Source organism: Protobothrops mucrosquamatus, unplaced genomic scaffold (assembly GCF_001527695.2).
Source record: "Protobothrops mucrosquamatus isolate PMUCROS unplaced genomic scaffold, P.Mucros_1.0 scaffold1196, whole genome shotgun sequence".
NCBI classification, from domain to species: Eukaryota; Metazoa; Chordata; class Lepidosauria; order Squamata; family Viperidae; genus Protobothrops; species Protobothrops mucrosquamatus.
In genome coordinates, this window is record NW_015387408.1 from 113,175 (window position 1) to 135,967 (window position 22,793).

Sequence of the window (22,793 nt, forward strand, 5' to 3'; positions counted from 1 at the left end):
TCCTTGTCTGGCCTTCAGGTGCTTTGGAAAATAGGTTGACCCCCTCCTCTCTGTGACAGCCCCTCAAATATTAGAAGACTGCTAACATGTCTCCCCTGGTCCTTCTCTTCCCTAGACTAGCCATGCCCAGTTCCTGCAACCGTTCTTCATATGTTTTAGCCTCCAGTCCCCTAATCATCTTTGTTGCTCTTCTCTGCACTTTTTCTAGAGTCTCAACATCTTTTTTTATAGATTGCTACAAAGAAGGTGTGATTCTATGGTCCTAATAAATGATGTTGTTTAATCAAAGGAACCTGGAGTGTGCCAACTCTGCCAGATCAAAATAGCTGTACAGATACTGTGGGAGATAGATGGTCCCTCAAGTAACCAAGCCCTAAGCTGTGTATGGCTTTAGAAGCAGTGAATTGCACTGGGAAGCAAGCTGGCCCTCAGTAAAGCTCACGAGGCAGAGGTGTTACATGGGTGTATTGAAGCATGCTTGTCACTCTCTGTGCCATTGTATTCTGGACCAGTTGGAACTTCCAGGTGGTCTTCAAGGGCAGCCCATGTAGACTGCATTGCAATAATCAAGCTGAAAGGTGACCAAGGCATGAATGACTATCTGAAGCACCCCAGGCACAACTGGCACATTAGATGAAACTGTAAAGGTTTTTCTGGCTACAGTTGCCACCTTTCTTTAAGCTGGAACTGCGAGTCCAGGAAGATCCCCAGATTGTGTACCATCCCTGAAAGGGGAGTGCAATCCCATCCAAGATCAAAGATGGAATATCCCCAGATCTGGGTGGCCCAAACCCCAAAGCCATTTGGCCTTGGGCTGGAGATGTTTCTTCCCCATCCAAGCCTGTATAACAATCTGTCCAGAGTGGAGATACTCACAAGGTCCAATTCCATAGAAGATGACAAAGAGGAAGATGAAAATGACACTCAAGTAATGCATCCAGGAGAAGCGATGCTAGAATGAAAAAAGGCTCCTTTAAACATAACAGCAACCACACACTGATTCCTAAGGCAATTGGAGATTTGAGGTGTCAAATTGAGTTAAGGGGACATTTGGCCCTCCTGATCTAGAATGGGGCTCCAGAAATATGCCCCAAAACATATCTGAATGTTCTTCCTTTTGCCATCCATCCCACTTTCATTTTGCTATACCTCACCATTGCCAGAAGCAGATACTTCTGCTTTTGTCAGAAAAAACACTAAAATATCTCTCTTACTTGGAATGAAAGGGTTACTGTGAGTGCAGCCAGCACCAGCACCATCGCAGCATATCCTCCCCATAGTAGAAGTTTCCGCCCAAAATGCTCAATCAGAGAACTCTGAAATGCAGGAAAAGGAAATACAGAGAAAATATATTTTGATGGGCTAATTGTGAGAATGCTAACAATTATTCTCCAAAATCTATTAACAGAATAACAGAGTTGGAAGGGACCTTGGAGGTCTTCTAGTCCAGTCCCCTGCTCAAACAGGAGACCCTAAACCAGGGTTGTCAAACTTGCCACATCACGTGATGTGTCGCAATGTATTGAGAGTTTTTTCCCATTGCCAGAGCTGGGGTGGGTGCAGTTTCTGCATGATGTATCCAGCCCACAGGCCGGCAGTTTGACACCCCTGCCCTAGACTATTTCAGACAAATGGCTGTCCAATCTCTTTAAAAAGTGCATAATTGCATCCACACAGATGATGCAAATCACATATCTGTCTCACAGAAAACCAGCTGTCAGCAAAGACTAATGGGGCCAGCACCACCTACCATCTTCGACCTGACTCTTGAGAAAAAGGAACACATGGTTCTCCCCATCTTTAATAAGGTCCCCCCTTCTTGCCTGTCCTCTTGAACTTACACACAGAATGGATGAGAGGCACTCGCAGATGCCAACACCCAGTGCAATGTATGGAATGAGGGATTCTTCAAACTGGGCTGTGCGAAAAACTTCAAATGAGTAGAAGTAGATCTAGAAAAGAATAAAAAAAATGAGAAGATAGCCAGTGTTTTTAGAAGGGAAGGAAAAGGAAAGAAAAGAAAGGTTATTATTATTTTTTTTTAGGAAAGGGGCCTTGGATCCAGTTAATAACACCTCATTTTAAGTAGGGGAGACTAATGTCCAAATCAGCCTGCAGCAAATAAAAAGGCCCAGAAACATTTTTTTTCTTAAATGGTTCTATGATCTTGCAAACCTGGGTTTTGTGATGGGCTGAGCCACAGGTTGCACTACTCTCTGCCAATAGTGACAAGAGGACTGCAGCCATTGTGGGATTTCTTTGAGCAAAGACTCAACTGCATTGATGCCACACAGCTGCAGAGTGCTCATGACGGTGATCATCACATACAGTTGCCAGCGCAGTGATTGGGCCTTTAGCACTTCCAGGACTCGGAGACTTTTCGTACAAGACATGGCTGCCTTTTCCCTTTTGATGTCATCAATCTCAGCTTGATGGTCACCCTCACCCCAGAGCTGTTTGATGGCTGTGGAAAGAAAGACACACATGATGGCACCCTTGTGTCCCTTTGCCCACTTGGGTGATCCTAGGTCAATGTACACTTTAGCAGATTGATTTATGGATAATAAATCCATGAATCTTGTTGTGTATTAACCCAATTTCATAGGGCTGTTAAAATGGTTAACTAAAGATGTTCAATTCAAATCTTTAACTGACTGTATATATATATATATTGCAAGCCTGTGTTTTAGGCAGGAATGTATGCTTTAAACTCATTGGCTGTCGCCTAGTGGCGGTCCATATAAATAAGAGTCAAGCGGCTGTTAGACAAGCTGTTACTTTCACTACGGTCTCTTCAATGCCTCACTGGTCCCAGTATATAACAGTGGCGATGAGGATGGGATATGCTGCTAAGGAAGAAAGAACTGGAGGTCTAAGAGCTAAGAGTCCCTAAGGGGTAAGACCAGGCATCAGCGCCCTGGTAGGAACAGCGTTCTCCCCTTCTGCCTGCTAGCAAGCCACGCTAGAGGCACCACTATCCTAAGGGATCCGTGCCTAAGATTCGCACAGAAGCCCTTAGCAGCATAAGGCATTGAGAGACTGTAAGGACCCACTTCAATCCACATTTTAAGAAAGCAGAATTCTTTGAAACGGTCTCTTTCAACAGGAACTTTTATTAAAAGAAACTGATAGCGAGCATGATAGACAGGATCTGAGGGATTCCCTTACAATTCGATGTTTTAAAGTGTACCTAAGCAGCCCCCCACCCCGCAGTTCTTCCGGGTGATTCAAATCAGCAGATTTCTAGGTGTTAACTCCGGGAGAGATAATATCAATCCGCTCCATTGGCACAATCATTCAACATCTCCTCACACAGATCCCAGATGCTGCACCTTTCCCTCCCCCTTTCTCTCACTGGCCGTTAAGGGAGGAGAAGTTCAGAGGAGCATAGGATAAAAGGCAAATGGCTACATTGTTATGGTTAGCAGATCCGAAGCGAATCAACAAAAGGTTACTTTGTAGTGAATAGAGGAAGTGAAAGTCATAAAACCTCCATGCATACCCCCCTCCCCCTTAGTAGTATGGTAGAATCCAGGAGAGAGTAAAATTGGGTTTATATCAGAGAAGATAGATAGAAATGAGATATAACTGGATTCTGACATCCTGTCCCCCTTAAAAATAAGAGAGATCCACCTGTAAAGAAAACAAAACAGGTATAAAAGTTAGTCTAGCTTGTTAGGATACTTTGTATGAAACTTCTTTAACAGTTTCGGGTCTCTGACATGACATTTATGAACCCACTCGTTTTGTGAGGAGGGGAGGTGTTTCCATGCTACTAGGTATTGAATTATTCCATGATATCTCCTAGAGTCTAGGATTTCCTTTATCTCGAAGTGTTGTTCTCCTTCCACCATGATTGGAGGTGGTGGTGGGGAATTTTGGCTGTAAGGGTGACTGTTGTTCTCTTTTCAGCAAACTGCAGTGGAAAATTGGGTGAATTTGCCTGAGATTTTGGGGTAATTCTAATTTTACTGTTACTGGGTTTATGATTCAACTCTTTTTTTATCTGCTTGTGCTTTGTATGCTTGCCTAGCTTCGTCTAGGGCTTTTATAACTATTGGCCAGGTGTTTTGTAATTGTTCCATCCATTCTTTCAGTGATGGGATCGCCGGTTCGTTTGGGATTAGTTCTGGCATGGGGTTGAAACTTTGACCGGTAGCTATTTGAAAAGGAGTGTAACCTGTGCTGGAGTGGACTGCATTATTGTAGGCAACTTCTGAGAAAGGGAGTAGGTACGTCCAATCTAACTGCTGGAAATTAATAAAGCATCTTAAATATTGCTCAAGTACTGAGTTAGATTTCTCTGCTTGACCGTTCCCTTGAGGATGATGACTAGATGTCAGTCCCTGAGTGGTCCCTAAAAGGGATAAAAATTCCTTCCAAAATGCAGACATAAATTGCACTCCCCTATCAGATATGATGCATTGGGGTGCCCCATGCAATCTGTAAATATGCTGTACGAAACGTTTCACTAAGGCTTTTGCGGTGGGAATCTTTTGGCAAGGGATAAAGTGCACCTGTTTAGAAAACAAGTCCATGACTGTCCAGATGACAGTATTCCCATTGCTTTCTGGTAATTCCACTATAAAATTCATGGCTATTTCCCTCCAGGGGGCTGAGAGATTTGCCACTGTTTGTAACAGTCCGGGCGATTTCCCTTGCAACCTCTTTGCAGTTGCGCACATTGGGCAGCTGGCCACATAACTTTCTATGTTCTTTTTCATGGATGGCCACCAAAATTGCCTTTTAATTAAGTGTAATGTTTTTACAAATCCAAAATGCCCTGCTGCTTTTGTGTCGTGGCAAAGCTGCATGAATGTGACCCTCTGGGTGGTTGGTATATATAACATTTTCCCCACCCAAGGCAGTCCGCCCATAATTGTGCACACATGTCTATTTTTCTAGAACTATTCATCTGTTTCCAAAGTTTTCTGGAATTCAATTCCGGTTTGGCTACCCAGCTGCGATTTTAATTTAGCTTAGGCTCTGGTTTAGAATTGGTGGCTCGCGTGCTGTTATATTGGGACATGTGAGATAGTGCATCTGCCAGGAAGTTCTTTCCCCCCGGCAAGTGTTTGAGCGTAAAGTTGAATTGGTGAAAATGTTGGGACCAGCGGGCTTGCTTAGGGTTGAGCTTCCTGGGTGTTTTCAAGGCTTCCGGGTTTTTGTGGTCTGTCCACACCTAAAAAGGGATCTTATTCCCTTCCAAGAATTGGTGCCACATAAGTAATGACCAACGTATCCCATGTGCCTCTTTCTCCCACACGGGCCAGCACTGTTCCATTTCGGTGAGTTTCTTGGACGTATACGCGCAGGGTTGCAATACCCCTTCATTGTTTTCTTGTAATAGTACAGCCCCCACTGCCACATCACTTGCATCTGCCTGTATTATGATGGGCTTATCCATGTCTGAATGCCTCAGTACTGGTTCGGCAGAAAAGAGTCTCTTTAATCTCTCAAATGCTGCTTGGCATTCCATTGTCCATTTTAGTGGCTGGCTAGGTTTCACTGAGGATTCTCCCTTCGTTTTTAGTAAGTTCGTGAGGGGCAGGGATATTTGGGCAAATGAGGGAATGAATTGGTGGTAAAAGTTTGCGAAACCGAGGAAACTTTGCAGTTGCTTTCTTGTGCGAGGTGGTGCCCATTCTAATACTGCTCTGACCTTCCCTGGGTCCATTTCAGTGCCCTGTGGGGATATGCAATAACCCAGGTAGTCTATTCTTTCCTGATGGAATTTGCATTTCAATAATTTGGCATATAGGTGGGCAGCTTGCAGTTTCTTTAAAACTGCTCTGACTAGGTTGACATGTTCCTCTTTGGATTCGGTGAAGATAAGAATATCGTCTAAATAAACCAGGACCCCCTTAAATAGGTGCTCCCTTAGTACCTCATTGATTAATTGCATAAATACTGCGGGACCCCCTTGTAATCCAAATGGCAAAACTTTGAGTTGGTAGCACCCCCATTGGGCAATTAAATGTGGTTTTCCATTCATCCCCTTCCTTAATTCTAACACGGTAAAATGCTTCCCTTAGATCTAGTTAAGTAAAAATTCTTCATTCGAGAGGTGTGATAACATGTCCTTCATGAGGGGTAGAGGGTATAGGTTGCTTTCACTGATTGTATTCAATAGGCAGTATTCTATGCATAAGCGTAAAGAGCCGTCCTTCTTTTCTCTAAAGAGGACCAGGATGGCCACTTTAGGCTTGGCAGGTTCAATGAACCCCCTTTCTAGGTTTTTCTTTATGAATCTTTCCATTTCCTAATTCTCCTTAGAGTTCATGGAGTATAGTCTGGGCTTGAGGAGTTTTGCCCCGGGCTTGAATTCTATGGCACAGTCCGTGGGTTGGTGGTGGTGGGATCTCATCCGCCCTCTCCTCACTGAAAACTTCAGCAAGATCTCAGTATTCCTCTGGTATTTCGGGCAGCCCCTTTTCTTCTCCCATGGATTTTTTCTGTTCTTAATTTTGGTAGAGCCCCTTGGGATTTTAAGTCCATAGGGTCGCCCTTCGGGAAATTGATTTCTGCCATCCTCCAATTTACCCAGGGGTTCCATTTCTTTAACCATTCCAGCCCCAGGATCATCGGGCATTCCATGCCTGGGGTCACTACAAACGTTATGTCTTCCTCATGGTTTCCCAGGGATAGGTGGACTGGTAAAGTGGCTAGGGTAGCTGGCACCCCTCCCTGCTATGGACCCATCTAACTGGCCAAATGAGATTGGTTGTTCTAGCCTCCTCACCCGAATGCCCAGATTCCCCACTAGCATCGGGCTAATGAGGCAGTGGGTGCAGTGAGAGTCTATTGAGGCTTTCACCTTGACAGCTTCGGGCATGGAGGGAATTAATATAGTCACTGTCTTGAGGATGGGTGTGATGGGTCCACTTACCAGGGGTTCGCCCTCCGAGCTGTCGTCTGAGGTGTCCACCGGCCCTGCGGTGTAGGCTGGAGTTCCTTCCCCACGTTGGGCAGAGGTTGGGGATTCCACAGCCTCTATCGTTGTCATGGCAGGTTCTTTTGGCTTAGCTGGGGACTTCCCAGATTTACTGGCCGGTGATCTGTCTGGGTTGTGCTCGGGGATTTTCGATCGGCATTCTACAGCCCGATGCCCCTCTCTCCCGCATTTGAAACAGCCCGTTGGTTTCTTGGCCATAGCCAGTGGCTTCACTGGCTCGTGCGTCAGCTCAGACGGCCAGCGGCCCCATGGTTTTCCTCAGCGGTGCCTCTTCAGTAGGTCGATCTCTGCTTCCTCTGTCAGGACATTCCATTCATCGAGTTGGTGGGGGTACCCCCGGGGCAGGCAAGCGTAATACAGGTCGTAATTTAGGCCATCTTTGAAATGGCTAAGGAGGATGTCTTCCGGCCAGTTCAGTTTGTTGGCAATGGCCCAGAATTCTTGTATATATTCGGCTACCAGGCGTCTGCCTTGCCTCACCGTTTTGATTCTTTTGCGCGCTTTGCGATCAGCCAGGGGTTCCTCAAATCACCTTCTCAAGACAGGACATGAAACAGTTGAAGTTGTTGAGCTCTGGGGCATCAGAATCATGCAAATTCACCACCCAATCTGCGGCCGGTCAGTCCAGGGCGGATTGCACGATACGGATACAGGCTTTGTCACTAGGGATGTGCCGCCCATATTCCTCCATGTAGCTGATGACTTGGGTTAGGAAAAACCCCAAGCGTGTCAGCTCCCCCTTGAATTTCACATCCAGCAGCAGGAGTCTTTGAATGGATCAGTGCCTTCACCGTCGGTGCTATTGTCTTCCATCCAGATCGCCATCTGTGGGTCGGCGGGGAGTGGGGGCTGCTGAAGTGGTCGCTACTGGATCAGCGTATGTCCCCGGGTCTGCAGGTTCCATTTCCCCCTCGGTGTCTCTCCCTTTGCGGCTCCAGGAGCTGGGGCGGCCGTAGGGCTCAGAATTCTCCTCTCCTAGGGAGCTGAGAGTTCTTTTCATCAGGTCGATAGCTTTCTCTAGGATCCAGCCCGAGTACGGTGCCCAGCTCCCTTCCTCCTCACTTGCGTGTAGGGATTTCTCCATCTCCTGCTTCCATTCTGTTTGTTTGCCCCCCCCGTCTCAGGGTCACCTTTCTTGATTTCTTTTCCCACTCGCCTTTCTTTCCAATGCCCATTGACCACCAAGGTTTGTGGTCCCGTGTCTCCACCACCTCTTTTCCTGAGGAATCTGACCTCTCAGATCCTGTCATCTGGCAGGTTTTCAGTCGGGGCAGCGGCTCCCCTTCCGGGGAGTTTTCTCCCTTCCCTGCCTCATTGTCAAACATTGTATTTTTTGCAAAGTGCAAAAAAGGTTCTCCCTTCCAGGTTGACTATTACTGCAGATCCTGTCTAATGTAAGGATCCACTTCAATCCATATTTTAAGAATGCAGAATTCTTGGAAACGGTCTCTTTCAACAGGAACTTTTATTAAAAGAAACTGATAGCGAGCATGATAGACAGGATCTGAGGGATTCCCTTACAATTCGATGTTTTTAAATTGTCCCTAAGCAGCCCCCCACCTGTAGTTCTTCCGGGCGATTCAAATCAGCAGATTTCTAGGTGTTAACTCCGGGAGAGATAACATCAATCCGCTCCATTGGCACAATCATTCAACATCTCCTCACACAGATCCCAGATGCTGCATCTCCCCCCCCTTTCTCTCACTGGCCGTTAAGGGAGGAGAAGTTCAAAGGAGCATAGGATAAAAGGCAAATGGCTACATTGTTATGGTTAGCAGATCCGAAGTGAATCAACAAAAGGTTACTTTGAAGTGAATAGAGGAAGTGAAAGTCATAAAACCCCCATGCATACCCCCCTCCCCCTTAGTAGTATGACAGGATCCAGGAGAGAGTAAAATTGGGTTTATATCAGAGAAGATAGATAGAAATGAAATATAACTGGATTCTGACAGAGACTCAGTAATAGAAAGCTATGGCCAAGGTAGGCAAGCTATCTGAATTCGACGTATCACATCTAGAGCAATGGAGCTCTTATGTTTCCCGGGTCAAAAATTACCTGAGAGCAAACCAGGTCAGGGAAGACAGACTAAAGGCTGCAACATTACTATGCGTATGCAGCCAGGCAACTTTTGACATAGCCGAAAATCTAATCGCCCCAGCCAGCTTGGAGTCAGTTACCTTGAAAAGAACACTCAAAGAACACTTTGAACCAAGACTGTCTATCATTGCATGGAGACACATGTTTGAGCAGAGAGAACAGCAGCCAGGGGAGTCAGCTGCTGAATTGCTGGCTGCCCTGAGATAGGCGTCCAGACTCTGCGAATTCCCAGATTTAGAAGATTGGCTCAGGGACCGACTGGTATGTGACCTAAGAAACAGAGACTTACAGCAGAGGCTGTTTGCAAAGGAAAATTTGTCGTTCCAGGACGCCTTGAAAGAAGCAATGGCAGAAGAGGTCGCCGGAGGAGCAGTCAAGGCTTTATGACCCTCAAAGAATTCCCCCAGCCAGATTGCTGTTCATCATGAAGATTCAGAGAGAGCAGACAACCCGGACAAGGATACTGAGATCGACCGGGTGCAGAAGCTTCCAGGAAGAAGGCAGCAGCCACTTGACAAGGCAGCCTTCTTCCCTAGCTGTGCTGGCTGCGGAGGACGGCACCAGCACTCAGAGTGCAGGTTTCGTACAGCTGTGTGCCGAGCATGTGGCAAAAAGGGCCACATCGCTATCGTGTGTAAAGGTCGCCAGAGGGAATCTCCACCTGAAGACTTCCCCAGGAAAGGTAAAGGGGCCCCAGGGCTTTTTCAGAGTGTGATGGAGTGCACGCTCAAAAATATTTCAGGTGTGTGTCCTTATTTTGACAACGTGCTAATTGCTGGGGAGTCAGCAGAAATATTAGCAGAACGTCTAAGAGCTGTTCTTCAGTGCTTCCACAAAGCGGGGCTGAAGCTCAAGAGAGACAAATGTCAAATAGGTGTGAACTCCACAGAGTTCCTGGGATTCCAGATAGATGCTGCTGGAATCCACCCCGTTGACTCAAAGCTTAAGGCTATTCAGCAGGCTCCCAGACCTAAGTTAAAGGGGGAGCTGCAGGCATTTTTAGGGTTACTTAACTTCTACCATGCATTCCTTCCTCATAAGGCAGCTTTAGCAGAGCCTCTGCATAGGCTCCTGGTTAAAAGGGCACCATGGCAGTGGACTAGTGTCCATGAAAATAATTTCAAACAGTCAAATCACTGCTGTCTTCAGACTCTGTGTTAACACATTTCTATGAAAAACTGCCTATCAGTATTGCATATGATGCTTCATCATATGGGATAGGAGCAGTTTTGAGCCATTTAATGACTGACGGGAGGCAAGCTCCCATAGCATATTATTCAAGGACACTTTCCCCAGTGGAAAGAAATTACACACAAATTGATAAGGAGGCTTTAGCCATAGTTGCAGGAATAAAGAAATTCCACAATTTCCTTTATGGTCACCCATTTACGGTCTTTACAGACCACAAGCCTCTTCTAAGTCTGTTTACTGCAGACAAGCAAACCCCTCAGATCCTTTCCCCAAGGATTCTGAGGTGGTCAATCTTTATGGCAGCCTACAATTACAGGCTAGTCCATAAGCCTGGCAAGGAAATGGGCCACCCTGACGCACTCAGCAGGTTGCCCCTGCCTAATTCAGAACCAGACCCCGCACCTGCTGCACACATCCTGGCAATCCAGGATCTGCCAGAATCTCCCCTTCACGCAGGGGATGTGGCTGCTGAAACAGTCAGTGACAAAACACTCAGTCGTGTTTTGAACTGAGTGCTGCGGGGGTGGCCAGGAACCAGTCCTGGGACAGAATTTCACAGCTTCATCAGAAGACAAGATGAGCTATTAGCATACAAGGGCTGCATTCTATGGGGAAGTAGGGTTATAGTCCCACACACATTAAGGGCAAGAGTCTTAGAATCTCTGCATGAGAGACATCCTGGAATAGTCAGGATGAAGACACTCACGAGAAGCTACCTATGGTGGCCAGGGTTGGATAAGGATATTGAGGCTCAAGTGAAAGGATGCCAGGTTTGCCAGCAGGCCAGACCTGAAATGCCTCAAGCCCCAGTACATCGCTGGAAGACCACGCAAACCCCCTGGTCTAGGATTCACATAGACTATGCAGGACCCTCCCAAGGACAGGTGTTCATCATTGTAGTGGACAATTACTCCAAGTGGCTTGAGGTAGCACCTGTCCCTACTATGACTACTGCCAGGACCATCCAGGAACTGCACAGAATCTTTGCCACACATGGCTTACCTGATGTAATTGTGTCAGATAATGAGGACCAATTTACTGCTGCTGAGTTTCAGTCCTTCTTAAGGACTAACATGATTAGACATGCTACCTCAGCCCCCTTTCATCCTGCTTCAAATGGCCAAGCAGAACGTATGGTCAGGATGACCAAGGAGTCGCTAAAAATAATTGCATCTGGGGATTGGCATCACCGGCTGGCAGACTTTCTGCTCTGCCAGCATACAACCCCTTGCACATCAATGGGCTGCAGCCCAGCGGAACTGAGATGGGGACGTCGGTTGACCATGAAGCTGGACCATCTCCACCTGGACTGAGTAGCAACAGAAACAGCACAGCCCAAGCGCCCGAGGAATTTGCAAGTTGGCGATCGAGTTTGGGCAAGAAACTATGGACAAAGGGCACTGTGGGTGGTAGCTGTGGTTTGCAAGGTATCAGGGCCACTGTCATACGAAGTGATCCTGGAAGACGGGCGTGTATTGTGCCACCACATCGATCAGCTGCATCGGTGGCAGGCTAATCAGTCCCTGGCCACCGACAAAGAGGAGAGTAGGGAGCTGCCTGTCAGCTGCAATGCGCCTGAGTCTCCTGGGTCTTGTGAGACTCACAGAGAAATACAGGATGACTTAACTTTGGTTGAGTCACCACAGACTGGAGGGACCATGCCCACAGAACAGAACTTGCTTGCAGACTTGTTCCCCAGTCTTTCCGGAACTGCTGTTCAGAGCACCGGTCTACCCAGCCAGATCGGCCAAAGAGACACCGGTCTACCTGGCCCAATCAGTCAAAGAGACACCGGTCTACCCGAAGCAAGCAGATCGAAGAGCCCTGGTCTACCCAGTCAATCACAGGGGCTGGTAGACCGGGAACTTCCGGCAGTGGCGTGGCGATTAGCGCACTCGCGGAAGTCGCCTGCCTATTTACAAGAGTATGTACATTTTCTTGATGTGTGATTTATCTAGGGGGAAGGGGTGTTGTGTATTAACCCAATTTCATAGGGCTGTTAAAATGGTTAACTAAAGATATTCAATTCAAATCCTTAACTGACTGTATATATATATATTGAAGCCTGTGTTTTAGGCAGGAATATATGCTTTAAACTCATTGGCTGCCGCCTAGTGGCGGTTCATATAAATAAGAGTCAAGCGGCTGTTAGAGCCACTTCTGTGTGGATTGAATAAACGAGCTGTTACTTTCACTACGGTCTCTTCAATGCCTCACCAGTCCCAGTATATAACAAATCTATTATGGAGATGGGGCAAAGTTATGAGTTAATATTTATGTATTATTGATAAGCTATTGCCAGCTGTTCTAAGTATATACAAAATCAGAATACAATACTGTAATAAATTCTTACAACACTGTAAAAACAGTAAAACAGTAAAGAGTATGAAACATAGCTCTTTCTTAACTGATTAATTAATCAAAGTCCTGCCAGAAAAGTATTTCTGGAGGTGGGGACCCTTTTTTCTCTTGCCTGATCCTAATCTGACCTTGAATCTAACCAAATGGTGCAAAAAGTGTTTGAAGCTATATAATTCTTTTGCCTCTGAACTGAACCTTTGCCACTAGGATCCTTTGAGAAGTTTCCTAGTAGAGACAGGATGTTATTGTTGGAGCTGTTCTTCAGGCTTACTGTTCTCTTGTGCCTGTTTCTCAAGAAAAGCCAGCTAAGCATAACTATTGTATACTATTTAGGGTAAGGAGCTTTAGCCATCAAAGTAGCTTTCAAAAGACAGTAGTATCATATTGAGGCAGCCTGGCATAGGTAGAATTGCAAACTGACCATCAGAATTTGGAGTACCTGCAGTCCACTCATAAACCTAACAAATGAAGCTTAGATGATCCCTGTTTTTCTCTCCATTTGATTCCATGTTGCTTCCCTTCAAAAGGCCATTCTATTGGAAATGTTTGTAGCCATCAAAATATCTGATGACTGGTTGAAGGATTTACAAGAACAGTGATCCTTATGCTTAAGTCTGAATAACATCTGAATGGTATTTTAGAACAACATCTACCTTGTTTTCTAAATTTCCAGCAAGATAATTGGGTGGAACATTTGCCAGTTGCAGAATATGCATACGTGCATATCAGACAACAATTCATACTGTATGTCTCTTTTCCCTACTAAGTATGGTGCCTTGATTCTCATTTGTACAAGACCCTTCTTTAAATTCAGCAGTGGAGAACTTTTGAGAATTAGTTAAATTAGTTAAAAACAGATCATGCCAAACCAATCTTATTTCACTCTTCGACAAAGTGACTAAACCAGTAGACCAGAGAAACACAGTGGACGTAGTATACTTAGATTTGACAAAGTACAACCTACTAATTGATAAGCTAGAAAAAGGTGGAATAGACAACATCACCACCAGATGGATCTGTAGCTGGCTGACAAACCGCACTCAATGAGTAGTCCTCAACGGCACTACATCCACATGGAGAGAAGTAAGCAGTGGGGTAACACAAGGTTCCATCTTAGGCCCAGTACTCTTCAATATCTTCATAAAGGACTTAGATGAGGGAACTGAAGGGGAACTCATCAAATTTGCAGATGACACCAAACTGTCAGGAATAGCCAACACGCCCAAAGACAAATTCAGGATCCAAAAAGATCTTGACAAACTCGAACAATGGGCCCTATCCAATAAAATGAGTTTCAATATGGAGAAAAGCAAAGTCCTGCACTTAGGCAGGAAAAACCAAAAGCACAAATACAGATTGGGCAAGACCCAGCTTAAAAACAGTAACTGTGAGAGGGACCTTGGAGTCCTAGTGGACGATCACTTGACTATGAGCCAGCAGTGTGCAGCAGCAACCAAAAAAGCTAATACAATCCTGGGTTGTATAAACAGAGGCATAGAATCAAGATCACGCAAAGTACTAGTACCGCTTTACAAAGCCCTAGTAAGACCACACCTGGAATACTGCAGCCAGTTTTGGTCACCATATCACAAAAAAGATGTTGAGAGTTTGGAAAAAATTCAGAGTAGAGCAACTAAGATGATCAATGGCCTGGAGGCTAAAACATACGAAGAACGGCTGCAGGACTTGGGTTTGGCTAGTCTAAAGAAAAGAAGAAATAGGGGACACATGATAGCAGTGTTTCAGTATCTGAGGGGCTACCACAAGGCAGAAGGGGTCAGGTTGTTCACCAGAGCACCAGAGGGAAGGACAAGAAACAATGGTTGGAAACTGATCAAAGAGAGAAGCAATCTGGATTTAAGGAGAAACCTCCTGACAGTGAGGACAACCAACTAGTGGAACAGATTACCCCCAGAAAGATCACTAGAGATCTTTAAGAAGAGACTAGACAATCACCTGTCTGAGATGACAATCACCTGTCTGAGATGGTGTAGGTTCTTCTGCTTAAGTGGAGGGCTGGACTAGAAGACCTCCAAGGTCCCTTCCAGCTCTATTCTATTCTATTCTAGTGGTGATTTAGCAAGTCTTGCAAGATCAACTTAAGATAGCTAAAGAGACAAAGGATTTGCAGACAAGCATCATCAACCTGATCCCAGTTTACAAATGGGTTAATTAAGTTTGGATTTCTACTCAACGTGCTGCCTCCTTCCAAAAAATTAGATCACAAGTTTATTAGTCCCTTTCCTATTGAAGCTGTTATTAATCTTGTTGTGTACCAAGTCAAGCTACTTGCCTCTATCAAGGTGTGTTTCATATTTCATTGTTCCCTTCTGCTTCCCTTCTTGCTTGGGCAAGTTCCTTTCATTCTTCCATTTCTTTTTTTTTAATTTTAATTTTTCCTTTTTCTCTTTACAAACAACAAAATACAAAGTACAATTTTTCTTTTTTTCTTAACAGTACTATGTCCTATATCTCTTACATTTATTTACATTTATTTACATTACTTCTCATACTTTTTTATTCCTCAATTCTAACCAATTATAATACATGTCCCATATCTCATAAAATTCTGTAACTTCTTTGTCCTTTATTTCTAAGGTAAGTTTGTTCATCTCAGCACAATCTAATATCTTGCGTATAATCATTGCATTGTTGGCATGTTTTCCCTTTTCCAGCTTTGCGCATATGCAATGCGTGCTGCAGTTATAATGATGTATAATGATGTATTGAAATCTTTTTTCCATTTTTGGATTGATTATGCCTAATAAAAATATTTCGGGTTTAAGTTCAATTTGTTGTTTTGTTATTTCCTGTATCCATCTCCTTATCTGCTCCCAATAGGTCTTTGCTTTGGGGCATTGCCACCACATATGGTAAAATGTTCCCTCTTTATTTTTGCATTTCCAACAATCCGGATTCATATTTTTGTAAATCTTGGCCAATCTCGCCAGTGCTAAATGCCATCTGTAGAACATTATATATTGGTTTTCTTTGTATGCAGTTGACATCATTAATTTGTAATTTCTGTTCCATATTTTTTCCCATTCATCTAATTCTATATTTTTGCCTATATTTCGTGCCCATGCTATCATTGGGCCCTTTACTATTTCTTCTGCCAGTTCAACTTCTAATAAGAGTTTATAGGTTTTTGTTAGAAATTTTCCTCCCTTGTTTGTCAGTATTTTGTCCAAATGCTGTGGTATCCGACTTATTCCATACTCTTCCATGTCTTTGCTATATTTTGATTGTATCTGTATATATGGCCACCAATCAATAGTTATTCCCTGTTCTTTTAATTCATCTCTTGATCTTAGCTTCCCTTGGTTATCTAATAATTCTTTGTACCTTATCATCTTTGTTTTATCCAGTGTGTTTGGGTGAATCATTGCCTCCATTGGTGAGATCCAAATTGGAATTTTCATATATTTTTTTAACTTTTTCCCATGTCCAAATTAATGCATCCCTTATCTGATGCCGGTAAAAGTAAGTGTGAGATTTCTTATCTTTTCCCCATAAAAACGCATGCCATCCAGCCTGTAAATCATGACCTTCAATTGTTAGAACCCTTTTGTTTTCTAAGTTTATCCAATCGCTGATCCAAAGCAACCCCCCTGCTTGGTAATAGATTTCCCATTTTGGGAGCCCAAGGCCACCTCTACTTCTACTGTCCTGTAATGCTTTAACATTTATTCGTGCTTTTTTACCTAACCATATAAATTTATTAATCATTTTGTTTAATTCATCAAAAAAGTTTTTCCCCAATTTTATTGGAACTTTTGAAATAGATATAACAATTTTGGTAGAATATTCATTTTAATCACCGAAATCCTTCCTAACAATGTTAATTGTAATTTTCCCCAAATCTCTAAATCTTTTTGTATTTGTAGTATCAATTTTTTATAATTATCTTCTTTTATTGAAGAATATGTTATGGTGAGCCAAATTCCTAAATATTTAATCTTTTTTACAATTTGCAACCCCAAATTTTCTTTTAATTCCCTTTTTTGTTTTTCAGTTAAACTTTTTACTAATATTTTAGTCTTTTCTTTGTTTATTTTTAGTCCCGCCACCATTCCATATTTTTCTATTTCATTCATTAGAACATTACCTCTTTCTAATGGTTCCTTTATAAAAAACACCAAATTGTCTGCAAATGCCTGTGTCTTGTATTCTTCTGTTTTAACCTTTAGTCCTTTTATCTCTTTGTTGTTTCTAATTCGAGTTAATAGCACTTCTAACGTTAAAATAAAAAGTAGAGGTGACATTGGACATCCCTGTCTTACTCTTTTATTAATTTCTACCTTCTCTGTATTCTCCCCATTTATTATTACTCTAGCCTTTTGTATTTTGTATATTGACTTTATCATTTGTTCAGACTTCTCTCCAAATTTCATATCTTCTATCTGTTGGAACATAAACTGCCAATTAAGGTTATCAAATGCCTTCTGAGCATCTAAATATACTAATGCAACCTGTTTTTCGGGGTGTGCTTCATAATATTCCAGGACATTTAACACTGTTCTCATGTTGTTCCTAATTTGTCTGGTAGGTAAAAAACCATTTTGATCCGAATGTATTATTCGATTTAATATTATTTTTAGTCATTCCGCCATTATTGTAGTAAAAAATTTATAATCCAAATTTAACAACGAGATTGGTCTATAATTTTTTATTTGTTTAGGATCCGTATCTTCTTTTGGAATAAGAATTACAGTATGTTGGCTTCTGTCCAGGAGTCTGGTAATTTGGCTTTCTCCAATACATCATTATATACATCTAATAATATCATTTCCAGGTCTTCATAAAGAGTCTTATATACTTCCCCTGGCAGACCATCTGGCCCCGGGGCTTTATTATTTTTTGTTTTTGTACTGCCATTTTTAGTTCCATTGCTGTTATTTTTTTTATTCAATAATTCTCTTTGTCCTTCTTTTAATTCCGGGAGACCATTAGCTTTTAGATATTGTTTTATATTCTCCTCCTCTGTTTCCTCTTTTTTATATAGCAACTCAAAGTATTTCTGAATTATTTTTTCTTTTCGTCTATTTTATATTGCAACTCTCCATTTTTGTCCTGTAGTTCCTGAATAAATCTTTTTTCCTTCTCTTTTTTTAATTTGTAAGCAAGCCACCTCCCAGGTTTATTTGCATGTTCGAAAATTTTTTGTTTAGTTACTTTCAGTTCTCTTGCCAATTTCTCTTGTTCTACTATATTTAATTTATGTTTGGCCAGAGTCATTTTCTCTTTAATCATTTCATCTTGTGGCTCCCGTTGTAATTTGGATTCTAATTTTTTAATCTCTTCCAGAAGTATATTTTGTGTCTGCCTTTTCACCTTATTTTTCCTAGCTGTATATGCTATTGCTATACTTCTCAGATATGCTTTGGCAGTATCCCATATATTTTGTAATGATGTTTGTTGTTTTGTATTCTCTTTAAAAAATAATTCCATTTCTTTTTTAATCCTTACAGTGAATTCTCTTTCCTTTAAAATTTGGGTATTAAGTGTCCACTTTCTCTTTGCTTTTTTCTGACCTGTCCACACTATTTTCAAAGGATTATGGTCTGCCCATATATTTGGCATTATTTCTATTGTCTCCACTTGTCCTATTTCCCCGTTCATCCATGCCATATCCAGCCGAGACCACGATTTGTGTGGATTTGAAAAAAGGTATATTCCTTTTTTATGGGATTATGTTTCCTCCATTGGTCAAATATTTATTTATTTATTTATTATTTAAATTTATATACCGCCCTATCTCCCTTACGGGACTCAGGGCGGTGCCCTGACATTCATGTGCCATCTCAAAAAATGTTTTTGGTAGTGTTTTCCACCTCTTTTTATTTTTCATATTGCTAATATAATCCATTTTTACATCCACTATCGCATTATAATCTCCTATTATACAGATGTTTCCTTGTACAATTTCTATAAGTTTTTTGTGTAGATCTTTATAAAATTCTTTTTGATTTTCATTTGGAGCATAAATTGTCACCAATAACCATGATTTCTGTTCCATTTGTAGTTCTATTATTAGTACCCTTCCCTCTGTATCTTGATATTTTAAATTGGCTCTAATTCCTTTTCTAATATAAACTCCTCTCTGTTTTTGTTCCATTAGTGATGTATATAATTCTCCTAATTTCGGAAATTCCAGATATTTTCTGTGTTGCTTTTTTATGTGTTCTTCTTGTAGACATACTATGTCTACACCTTGTTTGACTAATTTAGTTAATATTTGTTTTCTTTTAGCTGGTGAATTTAGACCATTGACGTTAATTGGTACTAATCTAATCTTCTCATCCATTATTTTACTTCTGAGTTTTTCTTGCTCTCAAACCTGTTTCTCTTTCTTTTCTTTGTCTTTTTACCTCCTTACTGACTAGGAAGAGAGAAACAAAAGAAGACGTTTGGCAAGCTGACAGCCGGAATGTCGAGAAAAGGGCGATCTGAGAAGGACAGAAGAGTAGTGAGTCATAGGAGATTGGAGAAAGCGAGATCGGAGGAGAAAGGAGGAAAGAGACGGCGAGAGGACATGCTACGGTGGTGAAAGTGACAAGAACGGATAGACGGACAGACAGTCGATAGAGAGACAGCGTGTCAAATTCGGAGAGGAGATAGTTTCTGATGTGTGGAAGGTTTGGAAAGTGAAGGAATTGGTGAGAGGACGTAATAGGGAGGGGAAAGCCACAGGAAGGGATAGAAACTTGAAAACCTAGAGAGACTGTATAGCATGTTATAGAAGATTGGAGAAAGTGAGGCTGGAAGAGAATGGAGGAGGTAAACTAGGAAGTGCAGAAAGTTTGGAAAGTGAAGAGACGGTGAGAGGACATGATTCGGTGGTGAGAGACAACGGATATATGGACAAACGGTTGATGATATAAATTAAGGAGAGAAAATTTGGATTCCTAGAGAGATTGGGTGTTAAGTAAGAAAGAGAAAAGAAAGTGAAGAAGGTTAGGGAAGGAGAAGAGAGGTCTAGGAACACAGTAAAAGTAGATTGAGATCTAGGAAAGGAGAGAAAGAAGAATTGTAAGTTTAGAATAAAAGTGTAAAGTTAGAAAGGTTGCTGGCTAAATCATATCATATTCCTAGATACTAAGAATAGAAAGCACTTGATAAATAAAAAATTAAGATGACAACACTGAGAACAGGGAAAAAAACAATGTCAAGTTTAGCACTGACACCTTCATCTCCTCCTGGACAGAGAACAATAGAGGGAATATTGGGGACAGAGAAGCAAAATGTATTATCAAATAATGCAAACAACATTATTAACTATTCAAGAAACAATGTTAAAGATGCAGGAGACAATGTCAAAAAACCATATTGAAATGAGAGGGGATATGAATAAATTAGATAATAAGATTGAAACAATACAACAAACAATTGAGAAAAATGAAGAAAGAATATTGACAGTAGAAGTAGGATTGGATAAAATAGGGAAAAAAGTCGACACAGTAGATAAAAAATTGATGGGAACTAACAAAAAATTGGAAGAATCGATTATACATCTGGAAATGGACAGGGCGGTGTTTTACTTAAGATTTCAAAACGTGGTGGAGGATAAGGAAGAGGATTTGGGCACCATTATGGTAGAGCTGATAGCAGAGGCTCTACAAAGATATAAACAAGAAATATTGCCAGAAATAGATGAGGTGTACCGAATCCACACAAATTATGATCGAAGGAATAAACTACCACGTGAGATAAATATAAGATTCGCCAGAAAAAAAATTAGAGACCTAATATACAGGATTACAAGGGAAGATCCAATAATTTACAAAGGCATAGAAATTCAAACATTAAAACAAATTCCAAAGAAAGTGAGGGAACAGAGAAGAGACTACAGATTTCTCAGTGCACATCTTATTAAAAAAAAACATTCCATTTAGATGGTTAATCCCCGAGGGGATGCTGATAACATGGCAGGAGAGAAAGATTAAAATTGATAGCCTGGACAAGGCAAGAGAATTTTATGAACAACTAGAAGGGGAAGAAGAAGAGAATAGTAGTAGGGAAGAATTAGAATTAGATTCTAAAAGTCAGGAAGATCAGCAACTAGAGTTAAAAGAGAGAGAGAAGGAGATAGAAAGTAAGGAGGTAAAAAGACATTCTTCCATTTCACTTCTGCCTCCCATTTCAGTTAATGACAAACCTGAATGTGAAGTTGCTTCCATCCTGGACTCTCAGTTGAATTGCACTCAAGAAGAAACTGGTAAGCAGTGCAGCCTTTGTAGCCATGGTATTGTCCAATATGTGCAAGTGCTGGATTTGTCATCAGCTGCTTGGTCTTACTTACTTTCTTGGTTTCATTATTTTTTAATGCTTCTTCCTTTATTAGGTCATTTCATATATTTTTGGCTATCCTTAGTGTATTTTTGCCTTCACAGTGGGAAACAATAAAGAAGGGGGTCAACCTATTTTTCCAAAGCCCTGAGAGGCAGGACATCAAGTAACGGATGGAAATTATCAAGGAGAGATCCAGCCTAGAACTTTCCTGACAGTGAGAACTATTAACCAGTGAATGACTTCCCTCCAGAAGTTGTGGATGCGCTCTCACTGGAGGTTTTTAAGAAGAGATTGGACAGCCATTTGTTCAGAACAGTATACGGTCTCCTGCTTGTGCAGAGGATTGGACTAGAAGACCTCCAAAGTCTCTTCCAACTCTGTTATTATGTATTCTGTATCTATCAAGGTCACTACTTGACTCTAGTGCCTGGTTGATGGTTGATTTGCCAAGCATTTGATCTAGTGCTTCTAGTTCACTTTGTATCTGGTATATAATTACTGCAAAGGATTGAAGAAGTGGGCTAATCCAAGTGTTGATGGTTTTTGTTGTGTCCGGAGCCTGCAAAAGCAGGCTCGGGACGTTGCAAGAGTCCCGGCATTTGCAAAAGCTGCCCGGGACCAGACTGAGTGGCGCCGGCCTTGCGCGCATGCGCAAGGCAGGAAAAGACTGCCTTATGATTGGTTGGATTTGCCCGGGGATCAGAAGGTATAAATAGAGGCCTGCGTGCCTCTGCTCGGGTTGTTCGTAGATTGGAAGCAGAGAATAAAGACTTGTTAGAAATGCTTCATCTCAAGCGCCATTATTCTCCGGACTTACCACTGGCGACGAAGGTGGGATACAGTCTATACAGCTAGGAAACCTTGAAGACTCACCCAAAGAAGTCCAGAAGAGGAAAACGGCGTGGAAGTCAGCGTTATCCTGCCAGTACGAAATCACTGGAGGGTGCGTGCGGCTGTAGAAGAAGACCCTGATCCTCGATCATGGTGAAAGTTGGGCGTTTAGCGGAATTCGACGTCTCTCACCCCGAGAGGTGGGAATCTTATTTTGCAAGAGTCGAGACGTATTTCCGCATAAACCAGATAAGGGAGGAAGGCTTAAAGGCTGCCACGTTGTTGTGCATTTGTGGGCAAGATGCCTTTGAGATCGCCGAGAGCCTAATCGCCCCGGACTCGCTGGAAATGGTATCATACTCCAACCTGAAGAAAGTCTTAAAGGAACATTTCCAGCCCAAGCAGTTTGTCATGGCTTGGAGGCACACATTTCAACAGAGAGATCAGCGAGTTGGGGAATCAGCAAAAGAATTTGTTGTGGCCTTGAGAAGAGCAGCTAAACCGTGTGATTTCAAGGACTTAGAGGAAAGACTGCGTGATCGTTTTGTGTGCGGACTGAGGAACACAGACTTACAGCAGAGGCTGTTCGCCAGGGAAGATGTCTCCTTCCAAGATGCTCTGCGAGAGGTTTCGGCAGAAGAAGCTGCAGGCGGGGCGGTCAAGAACATGCGGCCTAAGCGAAGCGCTCCAGAGACCGCCACTATCCACAAGGAAGACGTGCGCGAGGATTCGGAAGAAGATCCTGAAGAAGAGGTGGACAAGCTTTACCAAGCAGCTGGGAGGAGGTCCAATGATCGTCAGGACAAGGACCCAGCTGAGCTTCGTTGTCTCGGATGCGGTGGACGCCACAAGCAAGCGGAATGTCAGTTCCGTTCCGCCATTTGCCGAGCGTGCGGAAAGAAAGGCCACATCGCTGCAGTCTGCCTGGGTCGACAGAAGGTACAACCGAAGGAAGAATTGAATCTGAAAGGTACCAGGGTGCCCAGTCAAAACAGGGTGGGGTTCTGTGCAACACGCCGGAACATTTTAAGAATAGGCACACACAAACCCCTTAAAAAGAAACTA

General features: G+C 42.7%; 1 protein-coding gene across 1 annotated transcript in view; it reads right to left on the minus strand.

Annotated features, from left to right (window-relative positions):
• LOC107291835 (solute carrier family 2, facilitated glucose transporter member 11) overlaps positions 1-22,793 on the minus strand; it is a 43,753-nt gene that overhangs the window by 12,390 nt on the left and 8,570 nt on the right. The window contains exons 7-10 of the mRNA XM_015820869.2: positions 2,277-2,464; positions 1,842-1,952; positions 1,215-1,316; positions 877-952 (exon numbers count right to left, since the gene is read on the minus strand). Coding sequence (XP_015676355.2) covers positions 877-952; positions 1,215-1,316; positions 1,842-1,952; positions 2,277-2,464 — 477 coding nt within the window. The remainder of the gene's footprint in view (positions 1-876; positions 953-1,214; positions 1,317-1,841; positions 1,953-2,276; positions 2,465-22,793) is intronic.